The sequence below is a fragment of the Leucoraja erinacea genome, chromosome 15 (assembly GCF_028641065.1).
Source record: "Leucoraja erinacea ecotype New England chromosome 15, Leri_hhj_1, whole genome shotgun sequence".
NCBI lineage: Eukaryota > Metazoa > Chordata > Chondrichthyes > Rajiformes > Rajidae > Leucoraja > Leucoraja erinaceus.
Genome location: NC_073391.1, coordinates 35,725,483 through 35,737,358, shown reverse-complemented (window position 1 = coordinate 35,737,358; position 11,876 = coordinate 35,725,483). Strand labels below are relative to the sequence as shown.

The following is an 11,876-nucleotide window of genomic DNA, read 5'->3' as shown; positions in this document are numbered from 1 at the left end:
TAATAATAATAATTGGTTATGAAACATTTTATGACTTCCTTTGGATGTGAAAAGTGTTATGTGAACATAATTAGTGCAAGCAATTTCTCACATATTTTTCTAACATGTCTTTTGCTAACAAATCTGAATGTTGCTGTTGAAATCACGGCCTCAATGCTCATTTAATGTCTGCATTAGATTGTAACATTTACGCATGGCGCTTTTAAAATTCAGAGGGCAAATCCAGTAACACAAGTGCTAAATTTAACTGTTTAAATAGGAAAGTATTATTACAAGTGATGGAAATTAAGGTATAATTGTTCACATAATACTTTGCAGAATGTATGTATTTTTTTCATGTAAATTGGACCTGTTCAATGCAATGTAAACACATAGATAGAAGGAAATGGCTTCTCCGTAGCCGGCCTTCCATGACAATGTTTCAGTGGAAGATAATGGAAAGAATATTGTGAGTAGGTTGCAATAATTGAATGTACTATCTCTCACATAAAACAGACAAGAATTGGAAATATAAATGTCGTTCATGTCTCATTTAAAGGCCAGTTGATGCCATTTTAAAGCCACTCATTCAAAGTTCAGGACTGGCGTTCTAGTAAGAAGAGATAAGGATGGCAAAGTAACGGAATCTTGGATGACCAAAGAGGTGGTAAATTTGGTCCAAAAAAGAATTGGATGTGCATGCAAGATTTGAAGATGGAATCAGACAGGGCTTTTGAGGAATATAAAGATAGGATGGAAGTGCTTCGGCAGGCGATTAGAAGGACCAAAAGGGGACACAAAATGGCATTAGCAAGTTGGATTAAAAAACACCCAAAATCTTTTGATATTTGTATCTCCTGTTCAAAGACAGAGGGAGAATAGGGATTGATCAGGCTGTAAATGGCTCTTAATTATGTTGGCTACTCTCCTGAGACAGTGTGAAGCATGGATGGTGTAGACGGTATGGGTGTCAGAAGTTAAGAGGAAAAGGCAGGAGAATGGGGTTAGGAGGGAGAAATAGATCAGCCCTGATTAAATGGTGTAGTGGACTTGATGGGCCGAATGGCCTAATTCTGCTCCTATCTCTTATGATTGTATGATGTTATGATGGGGGGGGGGTCGTCAATGGCAGCTGGTTTACATGATGGGCTTGGCTATTCCCAACCCAGTGCAATACTAACACTCTTGTAGGATTTTTAGAATTCTTTCTCTTCCCACTGTATTACTGGAGTGATTGACAATGATTAGAGAGGAGCAGATGTAAGAAATACAAATGAATGAATAGTTAATGTATTGAGATTTAAAGTGTTTCCCTTGTTGTACCTTCCAATTTGTGATGCACAAGTGCAATAGTTATCCTCATTACCTAAGACCGAGGATTCAATGTAATGTCAAACATAGAGCACTGTGGCTTCAGAATATCTTATGTACTTTACTTGCATGTGGTAAATTTGATGTTTATTCAGAGTGAACTGCTTAATTAACAAATGTAAATTCTAATAAATATGTACAAGCAATATCATGTAGATATATTTTATTGGCAATTGCTGCGTAACTCGGCAAGTCGTTACACAGATTATTAATCAATGTTAGTCAAAATCTGTTTGCAACCCCCTGAGAATCGTGCGACTGGGACATTATAGTCATTAAGGAAACCAGGCTAAACGAGGGATAGGACTGGCATCTTAATGTTCCAGGTTACAGATGCTACATGCACGATAGAGGTGATGGGACAAGAGGAGGGGGAGTAGCTTTCTTGAGGATCGAGAACATCAAGGTAGTAGAATGAGATGACCGTGTGATGGTTTATCCAGTGATGCTATATGGTAGATCTGAGAAACAAAAAGGGGATGATCGCCTCATTGGGAGGTGTACTATTGGCCCCAAAATAGTCAATGGGAATTAGAAGAACAAATATGCCAGGAGATTGTAGGCATCTTCAGGACTAATAGGTAGACAAAATTGCTGGAGAATCTCAGCGGGTACGGCAGCATCTATGGAGCAAAGGAAAGAGGCAATAGACTGAAGAAGGGTTTCGGCCCGAAACGTTGCCTCTTTCCTTCGCTCCATAGATGCTGCCGCACCCACTGAGTTTCTCCAGCAATTTTGTCTACCTTCGATTCTCCAGCATCTGCAGTTCCTTCTTGAGCATGCAAGACTAATAGGATTGTCATAGTAGGGGATTTTAACTTTCCCCATATAGACTGGGACTGCCATAATGCCATGGGTTTAGACGGGTGGAATTTGTCAAAAGTGTTCAAGAAATTTTCCTTTGGTAATATGTAGAGCATCCTACAAGGTAAGAGCAAAGCTTGGCTTACTGTTAGGATATTGTAAAGGCCAAGTGACTGAAGGGTTGGTGGGCAAGCCTTTAGGGACCAGAGACTACAGCTTTAAAATAGGTTTGATAAAGACATGTGGGCCCCACAAGGTAAAGTTATAAATTGGGGTAGGACTAATTTTGAAGGTATGAGACAGGAACTTGTTTAGTTCAGAGCTACAGCATAGAAACAGGCCCTTCAGCGGCCATGGGGGAGGTGAAGATCGGTGGAGTCAATGGCCCAGGCCCTGGGGCGATGAAACAACATGGAGAAATAATATATTATTTTGTAAAGGGGTATTTCAATGTGTTGTCCCATCAGTTATCAACATTTATAACCACACCAGTGGTTGTTAAAAAACGGTACTTACAATATAATTGCATGGTTTTACAAATAAAATCCAGACTACAGAGGTGTGTTTTCTGATATCAGCGCAGCACTCAATGCCATCTGGAACTTGCCACCATCATTCTTCCAAACCCAGAGCGAGTGAATGAAGTACTGTACTTTCCCCAAGCCCCGAATGGCACCACTATCGTTGTCACGTTATCGTGGGTTCCGTACTGCAATGCCTGAAAATTATGTGAAAACAAAAAAATTCTTTACCTGATCAAGAGAGTATTAACGCCTCAGAGGCTCCTTGCTCAAGCATATGTTGGGTAGAGTTAATTACATTTGGAAGCAGATTACCAGAACAAGTTTGCAGGTGTACAAGTCAAAATTGAATGGCAATTCAGGGAACATCACTTACTTTACTCCCGGTGCCACGTGCCAGTGAGGGTAGATAGGTCAGATGAATGTCAGGAGTAGATGCGAATGTGGGATAACAGAATTTGTATAAACGGGTGATTGATAGTCAGTGTGGACTCAGTGGGCTGAAAGACCAGTTTCCATGCTGTATCTTTCAATCCATCAATCAGCCATGATCATATTAAATGGGTGAAGGGCTTCCTTCTATCTACCCCCGTTCCTATTAGCTTGTGATGTGCACAGAGGTAAAGTGGTTGAGAAACTGGTTGTCATTCATTATGACGTATTTACAAATCCTAATTCCATTATGAATAGGACCCGTGGAATTTATGATCAAAAAGTTACCACTAACACCACAAGAATGGAAGCTCAGGCTGTTCATGCAGATCTCAGTAAACTCTTGTCTTGCCTGCTCATTTACAACGGTTGCAGCTTCTGATGGATCTTGGCATTTTTTCACAATGTCGCATACTTCTTGAGCATCCATAATGGCACTAACTCCATCAGTCGTCAGGACCAGGAAACAGTCTTTTGTACGTTGCAACTTATAAAGATGGGGGGGGGGGGAAGGTAAATGAGATAGCTTTAAAAAACATCAAAATGATTTGGACAGGAAATTTGAAATCGTGAGGGCCAAACATTTTACCTCCACTGTTTTAACTTCAGGCTGAGCTGTTACTCCATATGGTTTGAGATCAACATCTCCAATGCTACGGGTCATGGCTAATCGACCGTTCACATATGGGCTGCCGGCACAATTCCAGTCTATGAAACCACCACACTCCTTGATCCTGGGATTAAAAAAATAAGCCTTCTAATGTTAAAAAGTTCAAATACAATTTCCTTTCAACTTAATTCCAAGAAAATATATTTACATGTTGACATAATAACCCAAATCTGAGCGGTAACCTTCTCAAGCTCCCCTCCAGAATGATGAAGCAGGAAACTAAATGGATTGATGATGGTTGATAGGGAATAGGTAATGTTTAAAGAATGTATACATTTTATCCATCTCTCTCTTGCATTCATTGGCTCTTTCCAATACCGACCAGAGGCTAAACAAAAAACTTAATATTTCAGAATCAATGTTTCAACTTATTACCCATTTCTGGCATAATAATGTGATATAGTACACTTTGCATTAATATATTTTCCAAAATGGTCACGTGAATGAGATTATGATGAAAATATACATTAAAATACGTCACCTTTTCCTTTCATCTCTCCTCCGTGGGGTGTGATCGTGTGTTAATTGATCAGCTTTTCCTTCATGACAAAGAATAGCTTGACTATCTCCAACATTAGCCACTGTGAGAGAATCTTCCTTCAACAAAGCCACAGTTGCTGTTGTTCCTGATGTGAATAGTTGTCCTAGAGGGTTAAAAGGGATATGTGTAAACTTTGAGTTGTCAGTCTATTGTACAGTAAACCAGTACATGAAATTGCAGATTCCTGTACACAAGTTTGTTGCTTATCTATCTGCCTGTACACTGGGTCCCAACAAGTGCAAGTCACACAAACCAACCTCCCTTCCATCGACTCCATTTATACCTCACGCTGCCTCGGCAAGGCCACCAGCATAGTCAAGGATGATTTGCACCCCAGCCACTCCCTCTTCTCCCCTCTCTCATTAGGCAAGAGGAAGTGTGAAAATGCACACCTCCAGATTCAGGGACAGTTTCTTCTAGCTGTTATCAGGCAAATGAAACATTCAACCAGCACCTGGAGGGCAGTCCTGAACTACTATATACCTCATTGGAGACCATAGACTATCTTTAATCAGACTTCATTTTACACTAAACGTTATTCACAGTATTCCCTTTATCATGTATTTGTACATTGTGATGGCTCGATTGTAATCATATACTGTCTTACCACTGACAGATTAGCACGCAAAAGCTTTTCACTGTACCTCAGTACACGTGACAATAAACTGAACTCAAATTCAAAGTTTAATTGACAAGAATGATTTTAAGAATAGATTAAATTACTCAATTGTTTCCACTTGGCAATAAAAAAACAAGTCCTAAATAATGAAAGGATAAACTCAGTTTTCACAGCAATGCTCAAAACATCTGCATCCTTTCAAAGCCCAGGCGTGGACCAGTTGCACTAATCGCCTTGATTGAAATATAAAAGTAATAACAAAAAAGCACAGCTTGTTTTAAAAAAAATCAGTAAATAAATCTCATTGTCTCTTCTTTATGTTGCATTTTACCGCAGTTTTTTTTCTTATTTTATGCTATATTGCAAATCTGCCTGTTATCCATATGCATTGTTAAACACTCAGAACTCATCTGCACCCTTTGCAATGCCTCCATGCCTTCCTGTAAGGGGGTGACCAGAACTGCATGTATTATGCTAAATAAGGCCTAACCCTAAAGTCCAAAATAACCAAAGATTACTCAATACTTGAGAAGCAGGTTAATGCTTTACTCTTACTAAATGCTATTTTCACATAAATATTTGCAGATTGAAGCTACTTTTCAAAATTAGTTACAGGAAGATAAAAACAATAGACAATAGGTGCAGGAGTAGGCCATTCGGCCCCTCGAGCCAGCATCAGACTGCGTCCCACGGGTAAAGATCGCAACAGAAACATTATCCAACAAATGACGTAGTTATTTTAACAGGAATCTTGTCTTGATATTTCTATATCACAAGGTATAGGGTCAGTGATAGAACATCAAAATCTGAGCAGCGACCCTTTCAAACCAGGCATGCCCTTTAAATAGGACACACAAAAGAATAGGGAATTAATGCGTTAATCTGGAATGCCAATGACAGCCAGTGAGAATGCTTATGGGCACCAAGCTAACCATTCTCAAAACTGGCATGGTTAAAAGAGCTGGATAAATGATTTTGAGACAATTTAAACTCCCACTTTAGCATTTGTGAAGGAAGGAACTACAGATACTGGTTTAAACCAAACTCAGATTGATGAAGGGTCTCGACCAGAAACATCACCCATTCCTTCTCTCCAGAGATGCTGAGTTACTCCAGCATTTTGTGTCTATCTTAGCATTTGTGAAGTATTATTCCTTCTATACACAAACAAGTCATTTAATCTATCGTAGCATTAACACACATTCCAGGTTTTAGTAACTGTCAAAATTAAATACTGTCTTGGAATATTGGAACTTACCTTTCCCCGAATCATAACTATTTTGTGCGAAGTCACTATCTATTTGCAGAAAGGATTTCATCAAGACCGTTTCCAAATTTACTTCTGTCTGTAGATTATGTCTAAAAATGAACAAAAAAACTAGTTGTAAACAAGTTGGTTTTAAATTCAGGTATTGTTAGGAAGTAGATACTTGCTTACTGTATATAACGTCCAATATATCTGGAACAATACTCAGCAGCATCAGACCCTCCATGTCCATCAAAGACAGCAAAGCAGAACAACCCATTGACAAGTTCAGCTATACTGAAACGATCTTCATTCTGCCTTCTTTCTCCAGTCAGACTTGCACAGCCAACGTTAGCAACCTTTTTACTTTGAAGCTCTCTAATTCGAGGCAGATGGATAATTGGGTCATTTAACCAAATGCCAAACCTGTCCCATGTTGCCAAATGTTGATTTATTTCAACGGCTTCTCTATTTGCTTTTGCGCTGGAAGAGAGGAAGGATCTTTGCTGGATATACGTGAGCTTTGCTATTTTAGAAACTGCAGCTCCATGATATCGACACGAAAGAGCAATTGCAAGCAGAGCCATGATGAAGTTACAAAGACCTAGAGAAAACAAAACGTTATGATCAACATTGTTTGGGAGGTCAAAATCTGCATTGCAAAGTAAAACCTTTCACATTGCTCTCCACTAAAAATCATAAACGTACCAAATCATAATCTGAGGGCTCTTGTGTTTAGTTATAAGAATTAAATGAATTAAATTATCAAGAGAAGCACAATAATTTTTTTTAATGGTCTAATGTGTACATACATCTTAGAGCTATTGGATTGTAAGTTGGGAAGGTGGGCCTGAGAATGGCAAATGGAATTTGACTCTGACAAGTGTTATAGAACAAAGAAATCAGATAAAAATAGATGCCTGCCTTTCTGAACATGGCGAGTCAGGTGGACAGAAAGCTAAAGAGGGAGTCTAATAATCTTGCCTTCATTGGGAAAATTATTGAGCACAAAAGTTGGGACATAATGATGCAGCTGTATAAATTGATGTGAGACCTTAGACTTTACTTTAGATTTTAGAGACACAGCATGGAAATAGGCCCTTCGGCCCGTCGAGTCCATGCAGACCAGCAATACCTGTATATGACTTCTATCGCGCGCACACACAAGGGACAATATTTACCAAAGCCAATTAACCTACAAACCTGCACATCTTTGGAGTGTGGGAGGAAACCAGAGCACCTGGAGAAAACCTACGTGATCACAGGGAGAACGTACAAACTCTGTACAGACAGCACCCATAGTCAGGATTGCACCCGAGTCTCTGTCACATGGTGTAAGGCTTGGAGTATTGTGTGCACTTCTGGTTACCCAGCTAAAGAAAGGCAAATATCTATTTGGAAAAGGTGCGGAAGAGATACATGAGGATATGTCCAGGATTGCAGGCTTAAGTTAGAGGGAGAGGCTGGATAGGCTGAGATTTTTTCTTTGGAGCATAGGAGGCTCAGGGGCACCCATATCGAAGTATGCAAAATCATGAGAGGTATGAATAAAGTGAATACTCACAGTCTTTTTTCCTGGGTAGAGAATTCTTACACTACAACACATAGGTTTACGGTGAGAGGGAATACATTTAACAGAGACATCAGGTGCAACCTTTTCCACTCAGAGGGTGGTCTATATCTGGAAAGAACTCCTAGAGGAAGCTATGGAAGTGGATACAATTAAAACTTTCAAAAGGCATTTGGATCGGAAGGGCTTAGATGGATGTGGGCCATTTACAACCAACCCTGATTTCCAACTTACTCAACTTGCACAGGTTGGGCTGCGTTGCTTGTTTCCATGCAGTAGTGCTCTATGACTATGACTTTAAGTTCTGTAAGCTCCGAATAGGCAGACCTGAGCACATTCTTAATTGAAAGCAGCAATTCACATCAAAACAGTATTTGGTGCAATGTGTGAAGGCCATAAAGCATTGTATTTTTTATTAAGTTGCACGAACACTCAAACATATTACATTTCCTCAAGTTCAGAGTAAACTGGAATTGAACTCAAAACACCTTCCTCCCACAATGCAAAAAACAACTATTTTTGAATACAGATACACATCCTTCAGCACCATCCATATTAAATTTATTCACAAATATCATCAAAACTCTATCACAACAGCGGCACAAGTAATAGAAGGACAGCATTCCACTGACCTGGAATTAGAATGGACAATTAACGCATTTATCATGGGATGTTCAAGTAGGAGATTTCACAAATTGCAGCTCCACCCGTTCAAATCTGGACGATCCACTGGTCTTTAGCTTCTTGATTTCTAATTTCAGATGTTCACAACTAAAAAAAATCAACATAGATCCTAACATCAGAGGGATTTCAAAGGAAACATATTTTCATTAGTGTTCCAAGAAGATATTTTCTGTTTCTTTCTCCATGAACATTTTAAGGAGCAGAGCTTATGTTTTCATTTTAACAAAGTTATAGATCTACACTCACACTCACACACACCTGTGTGTGCGAGTGTGTGCGAGTGTGTGTGTGTGTGTGTGTGTGTGTGTATATATGGTGCTTGCGTGTGTGTGCGTGCGTGTGTCCCATCGCTTCATGTGTGCACTCCTTCATAAGGAGGAGACTTTCCAGCTTTGCCAGGGAATCGCACACAACTCCATCTGCATGAAATTAACATGTTCATTTGTCCTTGTTGGTCCGCATCTCTACATCACACTCAGAATCACCCCAGTTATCAGCAAAAAGTAGGCACCATCAGGATCTGTTTACACATTATTAAATAACAATTGATTAATAGTCACAGAATTAAGTGAGCCATTTGAAAAATCTGTAGAAACAATCATAAAACGATAAGATGTGATAACAAGGAACTGCAGATGCTCATTTTTACTAAAGAGAGACACATAATGATAAAGCAACTCAAGGTGTAGGTCGGGCAGCATCACTAGAGGACATGGATAAGCGAGGCTTCAGGTCCGAACACTTCTTCAGACTGATGGCACGGAATTATCCCTACTCACCCAAACCAACCCTCCTCAAGAACATTCCCCAGTAACCACAGTCGATATAACACCTGTCCTTGTATCTCCTCGCTCGACTCTATCCAGGGACCACCGCAGTCCTTCCAAGCGAGACAGAGGTTCACATCCACCTCGTCAAACCTCGTCTACTGCATCCAGTGTTCCTGGTGTAAAACGTCGAGGCCAAGTATAGACTCAGTGACAGCTTTGCCAAAGACTTGCGCACGGTCCAAGGCCTACTGGAACTCCCGAACGCTAACCGTTTTAACTTCACTTCCCATTCCCATACTGACCTTTCCATCCTGAGCTTCCTCCATTGCCAGAATGATGCCACGCACAAACTGAAGTAACAGCACCTCGTATTCCACTTGGGTAACTTGCAACCCAATTGTATGAACACTGACGGTAGACACAAAATACTGCAGTAACTCAGCGGATTACTCCAGCATTTTGTGTTTACCTTCAATTTAAACCAGCATCTGCAGTTCTTTCCTACACAGTATGAACATTGGATTCTCCAATTTTAGGTAACTTCTACAATGACCTCCATTCCCCTTCGTCACCCCCTTATTCTCTTCCCTCCCTCCCCACCTACTTCCACTGAATACTGAACTGACTTTGCACCAGCCTCTTCTCCCGCCCACCCCTTCCACCAAAAGTCTTTGAACTTCCTTCAGTTCACAACTATGTATCCCCTGTGGGCTCACATCTGCTTCTATCTCAAGCCTTTGTCCAACAATCTGCCTATCAGGGATCCCCTCACCTCAGGTCATCTGTTGCCAGCCATGATTTTTCCAACCCCCCCCCCCCCCCCCCCCCCCTCTCCTTTCCAGCTTTTCCCCACTCCCGTCTGCAATCAGTCGGGAGAAGGGCCCCAACCCGAAACGTCACCGATCCATTTTCTCCAGAGACGCTGCCTCACCCGCTGAGTTACTCCAGCATTTTGTGCCCATCATGAAAAGATACCTTGTGGAATTCAAGCAAACAAATGCATGGGATCCTCTTTCAATTTTAACTATTTCCTAATTTAGACAGCTATTGTGTTACTTTAAAAAAAAAGCAAGAATAAACGGAAAGGAAAGATTAAAAAAAAGTATTTGCCAAATCACAGGCATGTCACCAACAATCACAGCTACCAAATTCCCTGTTCTTTACTCATGCCAATTAACCTACACTGTTTTCAAGTAACTCACTAATCCCATTGCTCCGCCCCTAAACCATTAACAGACTTGGCATTGCCAACCCTACAGCACCGCTTCACTCCACCCCAACCCTCTCCCAGGATAACAGGCTTCATTTAAGCTTCAAAACAATCATTTCAAACAGGCACCTGTAACATAGCCTTCATCTCCACACACTTATGATTGTTCTCAGGGTATGATGTGACTAGACCGCGTAACACAAAGCTTTTCACTGCACCTCGGTACACGCAATTTTCTAACTTTTTCAACAAACACAATTTTCTCCGCAGCCCAATGATTCACCACCATCCAAGGAGGAAATAAGGAATGCCTTCTCCAATACATCACACATCCATAGGCCTCCATTTCTCCTATAAAATCTCAACATTAGACCCAACAGGCTCTGAACCCCCAACAAATTACCTCCGTTCCATAATAGCAACCAACTCCATCCTGCCTAGAGGCACCTCCCTCACACTGCAACCCCACCCCCCCTCCTCCTCCCTCCTCTCCCTCTCCCTTCCCCCTTCCCAATCACCTCGTCCATCCATTCACCCTTTCCTCATTCGCAACTCCTTCCCAGTGTACAAGCGGACCGACAAATGTCCAAGAGCTGTGCAGATTTTATATTAGGGCGCGGAGTGATACTCCTTTGAGCTCCAACAAGCAGCTGCTCAGGCGAACAGGACACCGGGCAGCAGAGCGGGGCTGGGAACAGAGCGGAACGCGGCGTTGCCACAACATGGGCTGTGCTCGATCCTCTCGGAGCGCAGTTCAATTCCAGCGTAATCGCTGTTCCTCAGACATCAGTGTGGAATGCAAACTCTGAGCTAACACTCTATGTTTCTGCCATAGCAGTGCCCACCACTCCAAAGATACGCAGCTTTGTAGGTTAAATTGGCTTGGTATATCATTGTAAATTATCCCTAGTGTATATAGGATAGTGTTTGTGTGCGGGGATCGCTGGTCGGTGTAGACTCGGTGGGTCGAAGTTCCAGTTTCCGCGCTGAATCCCTAAACTAAAAGCTCTGCCCTCGTAAAATTTGCGTTGCTCTCTGGAGACAGCGATGGAAAGCGCTTTAACACCAAGCACAGATATGTTTCCCTCAATAGCCGTAACGACGTCCAGTGAAATTGCCGAAACGGCCCAGTTTGCGTCGCAGTTTCTCGACTGCAACCCGCCGCCGCTACACTGACATATGTTGGTTACATATCTCAGACAGCAGTTGCCAAATCTCCGGGAGAGAGGAGACTGTAAATGCTCGATTCTTGAGGAACTCAGCGGGTCAAATATCATACGTGGAGGGAAGTACGTTCATATGGTAGGAGCAGAATTAAGTCATTCGGCCCATCGAGTCTAGTCCGCCATGCAATCGTGGCTGATCTATCTTTCCCTCTCTACCCCATACATTCCTTTTCCCCCATAACCCTTGACATCCGTATTAATCAAGAATCTGTCAATCTCTGCCTTAAAAATAC

At 41.5% G+C, this 11,876-nt stretch overlaps 1 protein-coding gene across 1 annotated transcript; it reads right to left on the bottom strand.

Annotated features, from left to right (window-relative positions):
- Positions 1 to 1,498: 1,498 nt before the first annotated feature.
- On the bottom strand, positions 1,499 to 10,996 carry LOC129704210 (protein phosphatase 1K, mitochondrial-like). The gene is made up of 8 exons (XM_055647169.1): positions 10,936 to 10,996; positions 8,386 to 8,524; positions 6,376 to 6,787; positions 6,196 to 6,296; positions 4,259 to 4,421; positions 3,697 to 3,841; positions 3,460 to 3,594; positions 1,499 to 2,872 (listed from the first exon to the last, which is right to left on the bottom strand). The coding sequence occupies exons 3-8, from the start codon at positions 6,768 to 6,770 to the stop codon at positions 2,741 to 2,743; spliced, it is 1,071 nt and encodes a 356-aa protein (XP_055503144.1). The 5' UTR covers positions 6,771 to 6,787; positions 8,386 to 8,524; positions 10,936 to 10,996; the 3' UTR covers positions 1,499 to 2,740.
- Between the last annotated feature and the right edge of the window lie 880 nt (positions 10,997 to 11,876).

Coding starts and splice junctions, on each gene's coding strand:
- LOC129704210 (XM_055647169.1), bottom strand. CDS start 6,770: ATGGCTCTGCTTGCAATTGCTCTTTCGTGTCGATATCATGGAGCTGCA. Junction 6,297..6,375: donor TATATTGGACGTTATATACA/GTAAGCAAGTAT, acceptor GTTCATTTTTAG/ACATAATCTACAGACAGAAG. Junction 3,842..4,258: donor AGGAGAGATGAAAGGAAAAG/GTGACGTATTTT, acceptor TTTTAATCCCAG/GATCAAGGAGTGTGGTGGTT.